The sequence below is a fragment of the Zophobas morio genome, unplaced genomic scaffold (genome assembly GCF_036711695.1).
Source record: "Zophobas morio isolate AGI-343-1 ecotype UQ-CSIRO unplaced genomic scaffold, CSIRO_AGI_Zmor_V1 ptg000014l, whole genome shotgun sequence".
NCBI classification, from domain to species: Eukaryota; Metazoa; Arthropoda; class Insecta; order Coleoptera; family Tenebrionidae; genus Zophobas; species Zophobas morio.
The window spans coordinates 15,549,754-15,566,528 of record NW_026972119.1 but is presented as its reverse complement, the minus strand read 5'-3'; the positions used below and the strand labels follow the sequence as shown (position 1 = coordinate 15,566,528).

The following is a 16,775-nucleotide window of genomic DNA, read 5'->3' as shown; positions in this document are numbered from 1 at the left end:
TTAAAACACTTTCATGTTTGTCGGATCAGCTCAGTTCGAGATCCAAAGTCCAGAATTTTTGGAGGATTTTGTTTCAAAAATCTTATCCAGTCAATTTTTGACAATTTTTCTAAAATACAGAATATATTAAAAAATCATTTTCAAATCGAATTTGTGGGAAGACTTGGCCCGGAACAACTTAAACACTTTGATTTTCAGATTGGCTGGTCGAGATCAGAATTTTCTAAACATTTTTAAGGAACTTTTCAAATCGAATTTATTCAAAATCTTGGTCCGGGACCATTAAAACACTTTTGATTTTTCGAATCAGCTTTTTGAGATTCCTTCAGTGCCAGAATTTTTCAAGGATCTTTAGGTTCTTTTCGAAAACCTCAGTTTTTCAATGTATGATTTTTTTTTTATTATTTTTGAACATTTCTATATAAGGTATTTAAAAAAAAAAGTAATTTTTAAATTGACTTTTTCGAAAGTTTTAGCTCGAGACTATTAAAACACTTTTATGTTTATCGGATCAGCTCAGTTCGAGATCCATAGTCCAGAATTTTTGGAGGATTTTTTTTTCAAAAATCTTATCCAGTCAATTTTTGACAATTTTTCGAAAATACAGAATATATTAAATAATCATTTTCAAATCGAATTTGTCGGAAGTGTTAGTCCAGAACAACTTAAATACTTTATTTTTCCACATTGGCTTGTCAAGATCAGAATTTTCTAAATATTTTTAAGGAACTTTTCAAATCGAATTTTTTCAAAATCTTGTTCCGAGATCATTAAAACAATTTATATTTTTCGAATCAGCTTTTTGAGATTTCAGAATTTTTCGAGGATGTTTAGGTCCTTTTCAAAAACCTCAGTTTTTCAATGTATGATTTTTTTTGACTATTTTTCAACATTTCTATATAAGGTACATACTTAAAAAAAAATTATTTTTAAATTGAATTTTTCGAAAGTTTTAGCCCGAGACTATTAAAATACTTTTATGTTTTTCGGATCAGCTCACTGCGAGATCCATAGTCCAGAATTTTTGGAGGATTTTTTTTCAAAAATATTAGTCAATTTTTGACGATTTTTCGAAAATACAGAGTATATTAAAAATCATTTCCAAATCGAATTTGTTGGAAGACTTGGTTCGGAAACACTTAAATACTTTGTTTTTCACATTGGCTGGTCGAGATCAGAATTTTTTAAATATTTTTAGGAAAATTTTCAAATCGAATTTTTTCAAAATCTTGGTCCGAGACCATTAAAACACCTTAGGTTTTTCGAATCAACTTTTTGAGATTTCTTTAATCTGAGAATTTTTAGAGGATTTCTAGGTACTTCTCAAAAACCTCAATTTTTCAATGTATGATTTTTTTAAGTATTTTTCAACATTTCGATATACCTAAAGTTTTTAAAAAATTCCATTTTCAAAATAAAATTTTCGAAAATCTTAGTCCTCTACTATTCAAACACTTTTAAGTTTTTTTTTATCTCTTCGAGATCCATAGCCCAGAGTTTTTTGTGGATTTTTTTTTAATTTTACCTAGTCAATATTAATTTTTTGACCATTTTTCGAAAATACAATATATTTAGAAAATCATTTTCGAATCGAATTTGCCGGACGACTTGGTCCAGGATCACCTAAATGTTTTGTTTTTCAGATCGGCTCCCAGAATTTTTTTAATATTTTTAAGTAACTTTTCAAAAATCTCAACTTTTCAAACCGAATTTTTCCAAAATCTGGACAAATTTTTAAAGGATCATGAGGGACGTTTCAAAAACCTCAATTTTTTAATGCATGATTTTTTTTGACTAATTTTCAACATTTCGATATAAAGTACATATTTAAAAAAAAATCTCCATTTTCAATTCGAATTTTTCGAAAATCTTGGTCCGCAACTAATCAAGCACTTATTTTTTTCAGATTAGCTCTCTTGGAGATCCATAGCCCAGAAATTTTTGAGGATTTTTTTTTCAAAAATCTTAACCAGTCAACATTAATTTTTTGACCATCTTTCGAAAATGCAATATATTTAAAAAACTATTTTCAAATCAAATTTTTCAAAAATCTTGGTCCGAGACCATTAAAACACTTTAGGTTTCTGGTATCAGCTTTTTGAGATGCCTTCAATCTCAGAATTTTTCGAGGGTCTTTAGGCACTTTTTAAAAACCTCAGTTTTTCAATGTATGCATTTTTTTGACTATTTTTCAACATTTCGATATAAGGTATTTAAAGAATTCCCGTTTTCAAATCGAATTTTTCGAAAATCTTAGCTCGCGACTACTCAAACACTTCTATGTTATTCGGATCAGCTCTCTTCGAGATCCACAGCTCAGACTTCTTTGAGGATTGTTTTTAAATCTTAACCAGTCAATTTTTGACGATTTTTCGAAATATAGTATACTTAGAAAATCATTTTCAAATCGAATTTGTTGGAAGACTTGGTCTGGGATCACTTAACTACTTTGTTTTTTAGATCGGCTCGTCGAAATCTCTATGCCAAAATTTTTTGAATTTGTTAGGTAACTTTTCAAAAATCTCAACTGTTCAAACCAAATTTTTCCAAAATCTTGGTCCGAGACCATTAAAACACTTTAGGTTTTTCGAATCAGACTTTTGAGATTCTTTTAATCCCAGAATATTTGGAGTATTTTGAGGCACATTTCAAAAACCTCGATTTTTCAATGTATGTTTTTTTTTGACTATTTTTCAACATTTCGATACAAGGTACATGTTTAGAAAAAAATCGATTTTCAAATCGAATTTTTCGAATATCTTAGTCCACGACTATTCAAACGCTTATATTTTTCGGATCAGCTCTCTTCGAGATTCACAGCCCAAAATTTTTTGAGGATTTTTTTTTTAATCTTAATCAGTCAATTTTTTACCATTTTTCGAAAACACAGTATATTTCGAAAATCGTTTTCAAATCGAATTTGTTGGAAGACTTGGTCCGGGATCACTTAAATACTTTGTTTTTTAAATCAGCTCGTCGAAAACTAAGTATATCCCAAAATTTTTTGAATATTTTTAGGTAACTTTTCAAAAACCTCAAGTTTTTAAACCGAATTTTTCCAAAATCTTGGTTCGAGACAATTAAAACACTAGGTTTTTCGAATCAGTCTTTTGAGATTCTTTTCATCCCAGAATATTTGGAGTATTTCGAGGCCCTTTTCAAAAACCTCGATTTCTCAATGTATGAATTTTTAAGCAACTTTTCAAAAATCTCAACTTTTCAAACCGAATTTTTCCAAAATCGTGGTCCGAGTCCATTAAAACACTTTAGGTTTTTGAGGCACTTTTTAAAAACCTCAATATTTCAATGTATGCATTTTTTTGACTATTTTTCAACATTTCGATACATGTTATTTGAAAGAATTTCATTCTCAAAGCAAATTTTTCGAAAATCTTAGCCCGCGACTATTCAAATACCCTTCTGTGTTTCGCATTAGCTCTCCTCGACATCCGTAGCCCAGAAAATTTTGAGAATTTTTTTTCAAAAATCTTAATTAGGCAATATTAATTTCTTGAGCATTTTTCGAAAATACAATGTATTTAGAAAATGATTTTCAAATCTAATTTGTCGGAAATCTTCGTCCGGGACAACTTAAGTACTTTGTTATTCACATCAGCTCGTCGAGATATTTATATCCCAGAGGTTTTTTGAATATCTTTAGGTAACTTTTCAAAGATCTCAACTTCTCAAACCGAATTTTTCCAAAATCTTGGTCCGAGACCATTAAAACCAGCCAAGTTTTTCGAATCGGCCTTTTGAGATTCTTTTAATTCCCAAATTTTTGGAGGATCTTGAGGCACTTTTCAAAAACCTGAATTTTTTAATGTATGATTTTTTTTTGACTATTTTTCAACATTTCGATATTAAGGTACATATTAAAAAAAAAAAATCTATTTTCAAATCGAATTTTTCGAATCTTAGTCCGCGACAATTCAAACACTTTTATGTTTTTCGGATCAGCTCTCCTCGAGATCCATTGCCCATCTTTTGAGTTTTTTTTTTTTTAATTTTAATCTGTTAATGTTTGACCATTTTTCGAAAATACGTTATATTTAGAAAATCATTTTCAATTCGAATTTGTCGGAAGACAGTATTTTTTCAGATTGGCTCGTCGAGTTCAGAATATTTTTAATATTTTTAGGGAACTTTTCACCTCGAATTTTTCCAAAATCATAGTAGAGACCATTAAACCACTTCAGTTTTTTCGAATCAGCTCTTTCAGATTTATATCTCAGATTTTTTCGAAGATCGTTAGGCGCTTTGCACAAACCTCAATTTTTCGATACATGATTTTTTTACTATTGTTCAACATTTCTATATCTGTACTCGTATTTAAAAAAAAAATCCATTTTTGAATAAAAGTTTTTTAAAAATTTTGATGTGAGACCATTAACAAAAACATTTTCATGTTGTTCGTATCAGCTCGTCGAAATCTACTTCCCAGAATTTTTTGAAGGGTTTTGGGCAACTTTTCAAAAATCTCAACTTGTCAGTACCACACGTATTTTTGGAATTATTGAAACATTCTTCGAAAATATGATATATTTATTTAAAAAAATATATATTTTCAAATCGAATTTTTCGAAAGACTTGCTGAGAGAACATTTAACAAACTTATTTCATGCATTTCATTTCATCAGTTTGTCGAGATCTATTTTTTGGAATTTTTGACGGTTTTTAAAAAATTTTCATTACCCCAGTGGTTCCTAACTAAATAATAAATATAATTTACTATGTAAAATTTTTAAGGAACGTTTTCAGAAATTATAAATATACAATTTGACAACAATCAATCCAGTTGTTTTGAAGATTATCTGTCATCTACCTTATAAATATCGACACAGATGACAGGGAGATCATAGACAGACCGCAAACAAACGGAAACGAAAAAGTCTGTTTTTGTTACGCCCGGAAAGTAAAAAACATACGTTGGTTTTCCAACTTTAACTATGATTTTTGAAAATTACATAAATTTATTCAATCAAAATTACTAAGTATTTGCTTTTGACGGTTTCAACACAAAAGTTTGACGGAAGGTACGTGTATCAACTGTATGACATTATCAACGACAAGTGTTTTTTTTCCAAAGCCACCCTAGATTAGAAATTTAAGAATTCCACGATATAAAACATTTCTTTTTTAATTTTTTTAATTTGAAGCATTGTGCAGAACTCAGAGGGTCGAAACGAAACTAGGTTCTGCATTTAAAAAGAGAATAGTTAAAATATACGCGCTCTATTGAAAATTATCAATTAAAAAAGTTTGGTCATGTCTAATTTCGCCACACAGATTAAACCTGGGAATCAATTTTCTCTGAGACTTTACTTTATAACTCTTACCAACTAAAGTAAAGTGACAATAGAAACAAAGGTGTCTGCTACAAACTTCACACGAACTCGCACTACAATAGATTAAGTAAGACAGGATGAACTTCGCATTCAATTGGTACTACTTGGTTATATTTGATTGATTATAAAGTTTTGAGCAATGATTTAAAAAAAATGGAACATAATTTCGATACGATTGACCTGATTCATGAAAAATCAATCCCACAGCACTATTTGTCGATGGTCGCGTTTCCTCCCTATATACAATCTGAAACAATTCTCCAAATTTCTAAAATTCGTAAAATCGAATGGTAGAACTGATGTTTTTGATCAAATAAACAATACCCGAACTCAGAAACGAGTTTCGTAGAAAACACTTTTGTCTCCTGGGCAAACACTGGAAAACTGAAGTTACTATCAACGAGTTCTGAACTTGCACAAAGATTCATAAATCTGCAGTACGTCGGAAAAATTGGTCTAAAGAGTTTATACAACAAATTCCTTCCTTGCCTTGTGAAACGTGACCAATACCTCTGGGTCACTGCCTTTGGCAAAAAAAACTAATCAAAATCCTGTGAAAACTTATTAATTGACGCCTTCATTATTGTCACGAAATAATTGGCTAGTCCTTTGAGCAGTTGTTATTTGTTTTAAGGGTCCTAGTTAATTTTACATGTCGTCGACTTGATTGAGGCAACAGGTTGTACGACGCGTGGGCCAAATGAGAAGTTTGAAGTTTGAATTGTCACGATGTTTTTAATTTTCATTTATCCGTATATTTCAGACAGAATAGTCAATACAACGGATTTTCTATTTTTTCGTTTCCTAGTTCCTGCTTTAATAAACACTATCTAACCACTTGACCTTTCCCGGGCAAAATCTCCCATACTCCATGATTCCCGACATCATTCAGCAACCCATTCAGCCGATAAACGCGCCACGACCGAATATTATTAAAATCTGGAAAAAAATCCGATCCGTGTTCTGCGGCTCCATTGTTTAAGGACACAACTCCTGCGTACGAGTTTGTTGTCTATATTCATCGCTTTCCTGCGGCTCCTTTTTCATCTTTTCGCCGCCTATCCATACATTGGGGACTGATGATTTATGGGAGCGGTGGAGCACATGTCTTTTAATATCTGTCGCGTAAGCTCGAGATTGATTCGAAATCAAGCTCACCCCATTACTCCTGTTCCCGCGATCATGTTGGGCAAAAATTTAAAATTTAATAAAAAATGTGCACGAAGGATTGTTTCAGCGCGTCGGATTGTTCAGTTGCGAGAAAAAGTGATTGATTGACGCAGCTGCGAGCTTTCTTGCTTTCTGCATGCAGGAGAATTGCAGCTTGAGTGATTTACTAATAAAGGTAATCAGGAAATTCGGATTTTGGGGCATTTTATCTACGACCACGAATTTTTTAACGAAAAAGCTTTGTTTCGATCTCTGTGCTTTTTGAAGAATCAGAATCTGTAAAAATACACAGCTAGATATATTACAAATTTATAAACATATAATCTGTTAAGAAAAAAATTAATGTTTTATTAATAAATTGCCTCACAAAATAAATATTGTATATATATTTACATTAAAACATAACAACAGAAGTTAAACAATATGAAATATTCAATCGTATGCAACTTTCGTGCAGTAGATAAATAATTCAAAAATAAAACAAAACGGTTGGATTGTGTTTTTCAGTTAACACGGAATATAAAGTTTCAACAAAAACGGGCACATTTATTTAACAAACACAGCTATAAATTTATAATTTGTTTTGTTTTTACCACAGAGTGTTGCGACTCCTTTTTATAACTATTTTAAAATGTGTATATCTACAAAATATAAACAATTTTATTAAAGTTTTCTGAAAGCGCTACTTTTTGGACTATTTCATAGAATCATAGATATACAAAATATCGATAGGAAAGGCTCTTGAAATTAACGCTTGTTGCTCAAACAGGTTAACCGTTAAAAACACAGATTTAGCTTTTATTTGATATTAAATACGTGTGAAATAGCGACGGGTTTGAGCGACACAAAGTAAAGCTTTTTATTGTTCCTTTTGGGTAATAAAATCACCATAGAACCGACCGTTTTTAACTATAGATTCACCCACCACCCGTATTTCAATCCATCCTCATCAATATTATAGATTGTCTGTTACAGGATGGCATTACTAAAGCATGCTTTTGTCGCAGCCAACATATAATTTTGCTAAGTTACTCATGATAATGGTACGTTTGACAAACGTTGAATTGTACTAAATAACCGACTTAAACTGGAATACACTTTTTTTAGATTGTCTAAATTGTCTAAATTAACCTCTTCTACTATAATCGCTCGGATATTGATATTAAAAAAAAAAAGAAGTTTGAAATTTAGAAACACTAACTGTTATATACAAAATCTATAAAATTACTAAATCGTTAACATTTTTTTTGTGCTAGTTTTTGCGCAAATGACACCATCTTTTATATTTCGCATAGACTGGTGTATGTTTTCTAAGAATTGTATATTTCTCACTGATTTAACATCTTTACGATTTGTATGCATTTTATTCATTAATTGCTTTAAAATTATTGACTTTTTAGTGCTTTTGATAATATCGAGTCCGGAAGTGACTTCTGCACCCCAAAATCTACAAGAAAAAGTATTTAGTTAAATTTAGAAAAAAGTCGCAATTGGATCGAAATTTGCTAGTACTTGCCAAATAACCTACCCTCCCAGAAAATAAAAGACGGGTGGGCTAGGCTAGTATTTGTCAAAATAAGACTCGTTTTGGTAAATGACCTACTCTTCCAAGAAAAGGTAATAGTCCCGCCCACCCACCCTTTATTTTCTTATAAGAGGGGGTCATCTGCCAAAATTAGTCTTATCTGAGCAAGTACTAGCCCCGCCCACCCACCCGTATTTTCTCAGAGGATATGTCATCTGCCAAAATAAGATTTATCTTAGCAACTAGTAGCCAGTAAGGGCGGGTGGGTGGGGCTAGTACTTGCTAACATATTTTTTGTATGCATTTTGTTCATTAATTGCTTTAAAATTATTAACTTTTTAGTGCTTTTGATAATATCGAGTCCGGAAGTGGCTTCTGCACCCCAAAATCTACAAGAAAAAGTATTTAGTTAAATTTAGAAAATTGTCGCAATTGGATTGAAATTTGCTAGTACTTGCCAAATAACCTACCCTCCCAGAAAATAAAAGACGGGTGGGCTAGGCAAGTATTTGTCAAAATAAGACTCATTTTGGTAAATGACCTACTCTTCCAAGAAAAGGTAATAGTCCCGCCCACCCACCCTTTATTTTCTTATAAGAGGGGATCATCTGCCAAAATTAGTCTTATCTGAGCAAGTACTAGCCCCGCCCACCCACCCGTATTTTCTCAGACGATATGTCATCTGCCAAAATAAGATTTATCTTAGCAAGTACTAACCAGTAAGGGCGGGTGGGTGGGGTTAGTACTTGCTAACATAAGTCTTGTTTTGGCAAATGACATATCCTCTGAGAAAATAGTGGGTGGGTGGGTGGGGCTAGTACATGTTAAGATAAGACTGATCTTGGCAAATGACATACCCTCTAAGAAAGTAAAGGGTGGGTGGGCGGTCCGTGTACTTGTTAAGATAAAGCTAACTTTGTCCCTATTAATCTTGTAAAAACTTGTGAAATTTAAAGATGGGTCCGAAACCATGAGTATGCTAGGTTTTAGAATTTAGTTCGTCGAAATGTATTTTCCAGAATTTCTTCAGGATTTTTAGCAACTTGCCCAAATTTTTGGTCGGCTGAATTTTATGACCTTTTCCGAAGGACTGTCGAAAATGACCAAAATAATTTCTTTTGTTAATTTCAACCTCAAGAAGTTTTTTAAGGCTTCACTTCTAAAATTTTTACCATCTTTTTTGAAGCGTGAAAATGAAATGTGACATCCTTTTCCTAGGTGAACGTATCATTTCTGCGTAATAAATTAAATTTTTGACGTTTTCCCACCTTTATTTTCTTAGAGGATATTTCATTTGCAAAAATCAGTCACATCCTTGCCAAGATAAGACGGACTTTGGCAGATGACCTATTCTTTATTTTCTTAGAAGAGTAGGTCATTGGCCAAAATTAATCTTATTTTGGCAAATACTAGTCCGACCCATGCGCCTTTTATTTTCTTAGAGGGTAGGTTATTTGGCAAGTGCTAGCCCCACCCATCCGCCCTTTGTTTTCTTAGAGAGTAGATCATTTGCCAAAATCAGTCTTATCATAGCGGGTACTACTAAATTTTTCAGTTTTTCGATATTTTAACTTTCGAATTTTTCAATTTCTCGCTTTTTCAATTTTCAATTTTTTGATCTTTCGATTTTTCATGTCTCTGGGCAACTGAAAAAAACTTTCGATTTTTTAATTTTACAATTTTGGTAGTTTTCCTATTTCTCAATTATTTGAATTTTAAAAATATTGAGAAAATAGATATTTATTTTTTTAAATTTTCGATTTTTGATTTTTTGTCAACGAGTTGTTGAAAAAGAGTGAAAAGTAATTTTGATCAGCGATTGCCATGTTTACCGTAACTTTAAAACATCTGAAAATTTTGTTTCTAATTTTCAATTTTTGGATTTTTCGATTTTTCATAATTTCGGTTTGAATAAAATTGTTCTCTTCGTTAAAAAATCAAAAAATTCCAAAATTGTAAAGTTAAAACTTGAAAAATCAAAAGATTGGAATTAGAAACTGCAAAATTGTCAAACCAATTATCAAATGAAATATTCCAAAGTTGAAAAATCTAAAAAATCTAAAAAAAATGAAAATTGTAATTTTGAATTCGATTTTAGAAGATTGTTTTTTTTTCAATTTTCGATATTTCAGTTTTTGATTTTCCGATTAAACAGTTGTACGATTTTCCGATTTCTCATTTATCCAATTTTTCAATTGGTCATTTTTTAATTTTTAGCAAGTACTAGCCCCACGCACGGCGTTAGTTGACTGGAAATAGTCAAAATTTGAAAATATCCCTTTTTCAAATCCAAAAAATTGTCGAAAATTTGTTAGAACATTCGAAGAAATGAGTCCGAAACTAACATTTGCAGACCCAAAACCATAACAAACGATTTTTAGTTAAATTTAAAAAATTGTCAAAAATTGACTGAAATTTTCAAAAATTTTGCTTTCGAAAAAGTTGCCAAAATATTCTAGAACATAGACTTCGTCGTATTAATTCTAAAAATGTAGCAAGATTTTAAAATTTTTGGGTTTGAAAATAAATGTTTTTTTAAATACAAAATTAATAAATCTTTGTTGAAGATTAGACTGTCTAAAAAACATTTTATCAGTAATTTTGACGAATTTGTTTCATTAATCAAGCTTTGTGTACAATCCAGTAGTTATACAGTGGGGCTTCTAGCCCACTTTTTGGCTGGACAATTTGAAATCCTTATTTCTGCGCATGCGTTCTTGGGTTATAGGCCACTTGGACGGAAAATTTAGGCCGCGGTTTACCTCGGCCAAGATCGACTCACTCGACAATTATATTGTTACCTTGATTGGTGAATAAAATTGGCGTGGGTAAAACTCAACAATTAATTTCTTAATAACTCGAATTTACACGACTGACTATTACAGCGATTATGTATAAAATAATTCTGGCACAACTTCACTGGGTTTTCTCGACACTCGTTGGACTCGACTCCACTGATTAATCCTCGTTCCCGACGGTGGCCTCTATTTAAACCGATACTTCCTTCTAGATGTGTGATCGGGGTCTTTCTGGAATTTACCCATCATAGACACACATAAGAGAAAAACCTATAGGCGGCGTATGAGTTTATTTGGTAACAATATGATAAAACGCGAATATGCGCGAAACACGACTGTCGATCGTACCCGGAGTTAGTCGACTTTGACTAAACTGAGTCGGAAAAATACGATCATGGCCTAACTGAGCCCAAATTCAAATTTTCATTCCAGAATCCGGCGCACAGTTTAAAATTTTTCGGTCAAAGTGTGAGCTAGAAACCCCACTATATAACTAACTATTTCCATTCTCAATTTTAGACATTCAAAAACCGAATATTTTACAGTACTTAAGTGTCTGTTAGTATTGTTTAACCACTCAAAAACCACATTCACTTGAAAAATAACTTAGTGTTAATTAACGGTTCTAAATTTCAGATTTCCGTCTTTTCGAATAACTGATACACTTAGTTATTAGAGTGGAACGGTTAAACTAGGACACCTGGTATAACAAAATTGTTTAAATTTTTTTGTAATAAACTAATTTGGACTTGTTGGGAACAGAATTTAACATAATTTTACGAATTAACTTTGTCCAAAAACTTAATAATGTCAGGTCAAAAAGTGTGTTAAAATAGTCCTTAACTATAATTTTGTTTGCACTTTCATGAAACACTTATACCCATTAAAAATTAATGACATCATCTCGAATTTATCTATGTAGTTAAATTTCGAAAATTGTCCATAAATTGGCCGAAATCTTCACAGGGGGTTTTCGCAAAATTTTGTTTTTGAAAAAATCAGCAAAAATTTGCAGAAATTCTAGAATAAAGATTTCGTCGTGCTGTCTTCCAAAAAGGTAGTGTGTGTATACTTCCGGTACAAGATTTTAAAATATCCCGTTAGAAAATTTTTTTTCTTTATATTTTTATTTTGGAAAGATGGTAGGAGCCATCGAAAATCGACCAGAAATGATTTTGTCTTGTGAAAAGAAAATTTTCCGCATGTTAAGAATCTCAAGTCGTTTTGCCACAAATTTTCAAATAACCCAAAACGAAATAGTTTCCAACAATTTTCCAAAACAATCTTTAACTAAGGCGCTAGCCGGCCGGAAAATGATGCTATCATAATAAATTTTTCCAAATTCCAAATCTATATCGACATATATCTTCAACGATTCGAAAGGAACGAGGAAATGTGTGCCATATATTTTCCTGAAAATCTATAAATACGCCTTTCGTAGACTAGAAACCCTTTTATTTTGTGAGGTTTTTCCGTAGATCATTATGCATTGAATGTTATTTCTGCTATAACTCTTTGAATTATCGAAAAAAACGAGGACCTTTTTTCCCAAAATTTTCCGAGGAATTTTCAATTCTGATTCCATCGTATAGAAAAAGAAGAATTTCAAGTCGTTATTGCCACAGATTTTCAAATAACCAAATGAGGAAATATTTTCCAACAATTTTCCGGAAAATCTTCGACTATAACTTTAGTCGACCAGAATTTATGCTATCATATAGAAAATTCTTTGCAGGTTAAGACTTCCAAGTCGCTGTTGTCATATATCGTCAAATATTCGAGAAATGCAAGGAAGAAGAATTTTCGCAGAATTTTCCGGAAAATCTTTAAATATGCCCATACAGAGAATTTTCCATAAGTAACAAATTACATGTTATTTTTACTAGAATTCTTCAAATAGTAGAGTAAAACGAGGAAATATTTTGCAAAAGTTTTCTCAAATATGGCTCGAATCAATGGAAAATTAACATTAAAATTATGTGATATCTGTCATAGATCTTTAACTAAAGAAAATGGAGGAAATTTTAATGAAAAATTTTACGGAAGATACATAGATAGGGCTCTAGTTGACCGAAAAACTGTGCCATCCTGTTTGTTTATAGAGAATTTTCCGTAGGTTACGTTACTACTACAACTCATCCAATTACTCGAAAACGACAAAAGATTTTCCAAGAATTTTACGTTATTATGGAAATAATTTTCCATTAAAAATGAATTTCGTATCATTTTTGCAATAATTTTTTAAATACTAGAGAAATATCAGGAAAATATTCCCTCGGTTTGGATGCTATATTCTATAGATACTTCTGATAGGGTTTCTAGATATGTTACCTCTCCTATAATCAAGACACCACCTCCACTTTACACTTTCTGTGGACCCTAGACACTGTAGGGCTTCTAGGCATTCTAGATTTTCTCTTCTCGGAATGGTCTGTCCATTTGTAGAGTCTGCAGATACTCTAAACTCTAAACTAAAAGAGTCCAGATTTTCAAGATTTTCTAAAGTTTCTAAGTGCTCTATATTTTCAATGATCTAGAAGCCTTCCAATTTCCAAAGACTCTCCAAATTCTTTCTAGATTCTCCAATCCCTAATTTGCAAAGTATAGACTCTAGGTCTGATAGGGTTTCCAGATTTCCTATCTTGTGAGGAGTAACCTACGACTTTGTACTTTCTGTGGGGTCTATACACTCTAGGGCCTCTAGGCATTGTAGATTACCACTTCTAGGTAGGCTATCTGCATTTTGTAGGTTCTCTAGTCTTTCTAAATTCTTTACCTTCTATACCTTAAACCAAAAGATTCTAGATCTTCTAGATTTTCTAAAGTTTCTATGTGCTCTACATTTTCTTGATTGATCTAGAAGCCTTCTATGTTTCGTAGACACTCTAAATTCTCTTTAGATTCTCCAGCCCTTAAATTGCTAACTATAGATTCTAGACTTGCTAGAGTTTATAAATTTTGTGGGTTTTCTAGCTACTATGAAATTTTTCAAATTTTTAAAATTCAGATAACTTAAATTGTCTACATTCTCTCGGTTTTGAAACAATATTCTATAGATGCTTCAAGCTCTACACGTTTGATAGGTTTTCTAGATATCCTACCTTGTCTATCATCAGGAGTATCCTCGACTTTATACTTTCTGTAGACTCTATACATTCTAGGATTTCTAGATATTCTAGATTCTCACTTCTAGGTAGGTTTTCTCCATTTTAGATTTTCTAGAAACTCTCTAAGCTCTTTACGCTCTAAATTCCAAAATTTCCAGAAAATCAAAAATATGGCTTTAGTCGACCGGAAAATTGTACTATCGCATCTACAGAGAATTTCTCTGTGGATCAGGAATTTGAGGTCATTGCCGATACAATTGCTCACATTATCGAGGAAAACGAGGGAAGATTTTCCAAAAATTTTCCTTAGAATCTTCAAATATGATTCCAGTTGACCGAAAAATGCTGCTATAGGATAGAAAATTTTCCGCAAACTGATAATAGCAATTACCATTTCCATGTTTTAAATAACCGAAATTAAAAATCAATTTCATGTCATTTCTGACATAATTAAAAAATTGTCGAAAATTTTGGTTTTTGAATAAGTTGCCAAAAAATTCCCAAAAAATTCTGCGATATCGATTTAGTCCCGCTTATTCAAAAAACATGGCGTGTTTATGCGCCCATTGCAAGATTTTAAAACGATCGATTTGAAAATAATCTTTTTAAAATCCAAAAATTTAAAAAATCATTGTTGAAGGAGACAAAAACGATTAAAAAAATACGGATGAAGTATTTTTTTCTCTAAAAACTAACTGTTAAATGAATGAGAGGAACTCTAGGCTAACAAGCAAACTACGTAAAAAATTTAAATTTTCTTATTCAAATTTTCGTCTGGGTTTCTAGCTTTGGTACACCCATGGAATCGACGTCTCGATTAAAAATACAATTTAAATTTAAAGTATTGTTTCTGTCTCTAGCTGAATAATCTTAATTCGCTTCTGCACAAACCGTTAGATGCCGCTTTTTTACTTTTTAAAATTTAAATATCGTTTTCTCTAGCACTCCTCCAGCGCACTGTTTTAAGTTAATAGAGCTATAATTTTTGTAAAAATGACTCTTTTTAGGACGATTGCGTTCCATAAATTCCCCCAACTTTAGCTTTTTCAACACTAGACATATTTCCCCGCACAAAAACTAGTAGTAACTCTCGCTATATCGCCACGGATGACTAATTTCCCCATTTAACCCAAGAAATCCCGACGTCCTGCAGACAAATGGTTTTCGGATTCAAATTCTCCGAGTGGAATTTTAAAAAAACGCCGGCGATATGCTTACTAGAACCCTTGTCGACGATCGTAATAATTAGAAACAGGATGTTTGATCAGTGTAGCATCCTCTGGGAGCGTGTCTCGATTGAAATTAAGCTGTCGGATTTTGTTACAGGGTTGGACGACCAGCCGGATTCGTTGTTCCAGGAAGAGGAGGACGGTTCCGGGGAACGTGCAAAAACCGAACTTATCTTCGTAGCTTTTTTAGTCGCGCTGCCTTTGGTCCTACAATAATAAATCTTACTCATGTTGTGCTGTGTACAAGAGAAATCTCAAGATTAACGCTGAAACAAGTTGTGTTGTTCAGACGATGAATTTCTCTTCCTTAACTATTTTTTATATGCTTCCTTCGCTACAAGTGGTTTTAGTGATATGGTCCGTTCGAAGCATATAGTGATTGGAATTTTGGTTTTCGTATCGACAGGTACTCGGGTCAATGTTTGCGCCGTTTCCACGATTACTGCTTATGTACAGCTCGTTCATGAATTATATGCTTCTGAAATGGACGCGGCGGCGGGTTTATATAGCGGTTTATGACTGACGATAACTGTATTCTTTGTGGGTAATTTGTTAGTAATTTAAGCAATAGCGCATAATTTAGAGTATAAAATTATTGGCAGTATGTATAATAATAGGTCGTATGTGGATGTTGTACAGCCAGGGCCGCATACATATGGATTACAGCGACATGCAACTTCTTAGACTAGCTAAATTTATGCACATACTGATGTCATTCACGAACGAAACGGATTTTGAAAGGGACCGATCATTTTAAACTTAGGGGTGTCTGCAAACCGCTCTCTGAAAACTGAAACTGATGTGCGTGGGCGGACGATCGTTCGAAATCTGTTTTATTTTTCAAAGACCACATTGTTTCAACGCAGGCCAAATTATTTTTATTTATATAACACATATCAAAACTGATTATTTTGCAAAATGTCAGCAAATATTTTTTCTTTGACATTTACACACTTCACATTTTTACAACAGAGCAAAATCACCCGAAGCTTGAATTGGATTTTGAGATATTACAGACTTGTTAAACATTTTGCTGGGTCAGTTTTAAATTGGAATACCGGTAGTTCGAACAATGTTTCTTTGAACAATTGTTCCTGGAACAATAACCGGTTGCGAACAATCGTCCCCAGATGGATGTGCGTGCTCTCGCAAGCTTCATTCCCGATTCCGCTGTGTATGTTTGCAGTTGTCTTACAATCAAAACGAAATTAGTATGCAGTATTCAGGGATGTCAAACTTGGTCGCTAAACATATCCCTACCAATCAAAGTCAAATATCGAGGTTTCTTCCTGTCTAGTTTATTCTCTTTGTGTATAAATAATGAGTAGGTGACTAGCCGTATATCATTCCATTTTGTATTGTGAAAAAATCAAGAAACTTGCTAAGAAAATAAAAATAGTTTTCTAAAAGCTCGTTTCATTTCGGCCCAATTTATATTCCACCCCGCCGTTCCTCGTTTCAATTTATCGATAATCTCGCCCCGGTTTGATTGTTGTAGCGTCAATTTTAATGGACCGCACAATAAACCGATTTATATGTATAGGTTTAAAAGACAGGATAAATTTCATTAGCACTTCCGTAAATGCAGCACTTAAAAT

At 32.5% G+C, this 16,775-nt stretch overlaps 1 protein-coding gene across 2 annotated transcripts in view; it reads left to right on the top strand.

Moving 5' to 3' along the window:
• Positions 1-16,557, top strand: part of LOC135128994 (neurotrimin-like) — a 263,914-nt gene extending 247,357 nt beyond the window's left edge. For both annotated transcript variants that reach the window (XM_064056078.1, XM_064056077.1), the window contains one exon: positions 15,275-16,557. In XM_064056078.1, coding sequence (XP_063912148.1) covers positions 15,275-15,393 — 119 coding nt within the window. In that variant the 3' untranslated portion in view covers positions 15,394-16,557. The remainder of the gene's footprint in view (positions 1-15,274) is intronic.
• Positions 16,558-16,775: the final 218 nt, after the last annotated feature.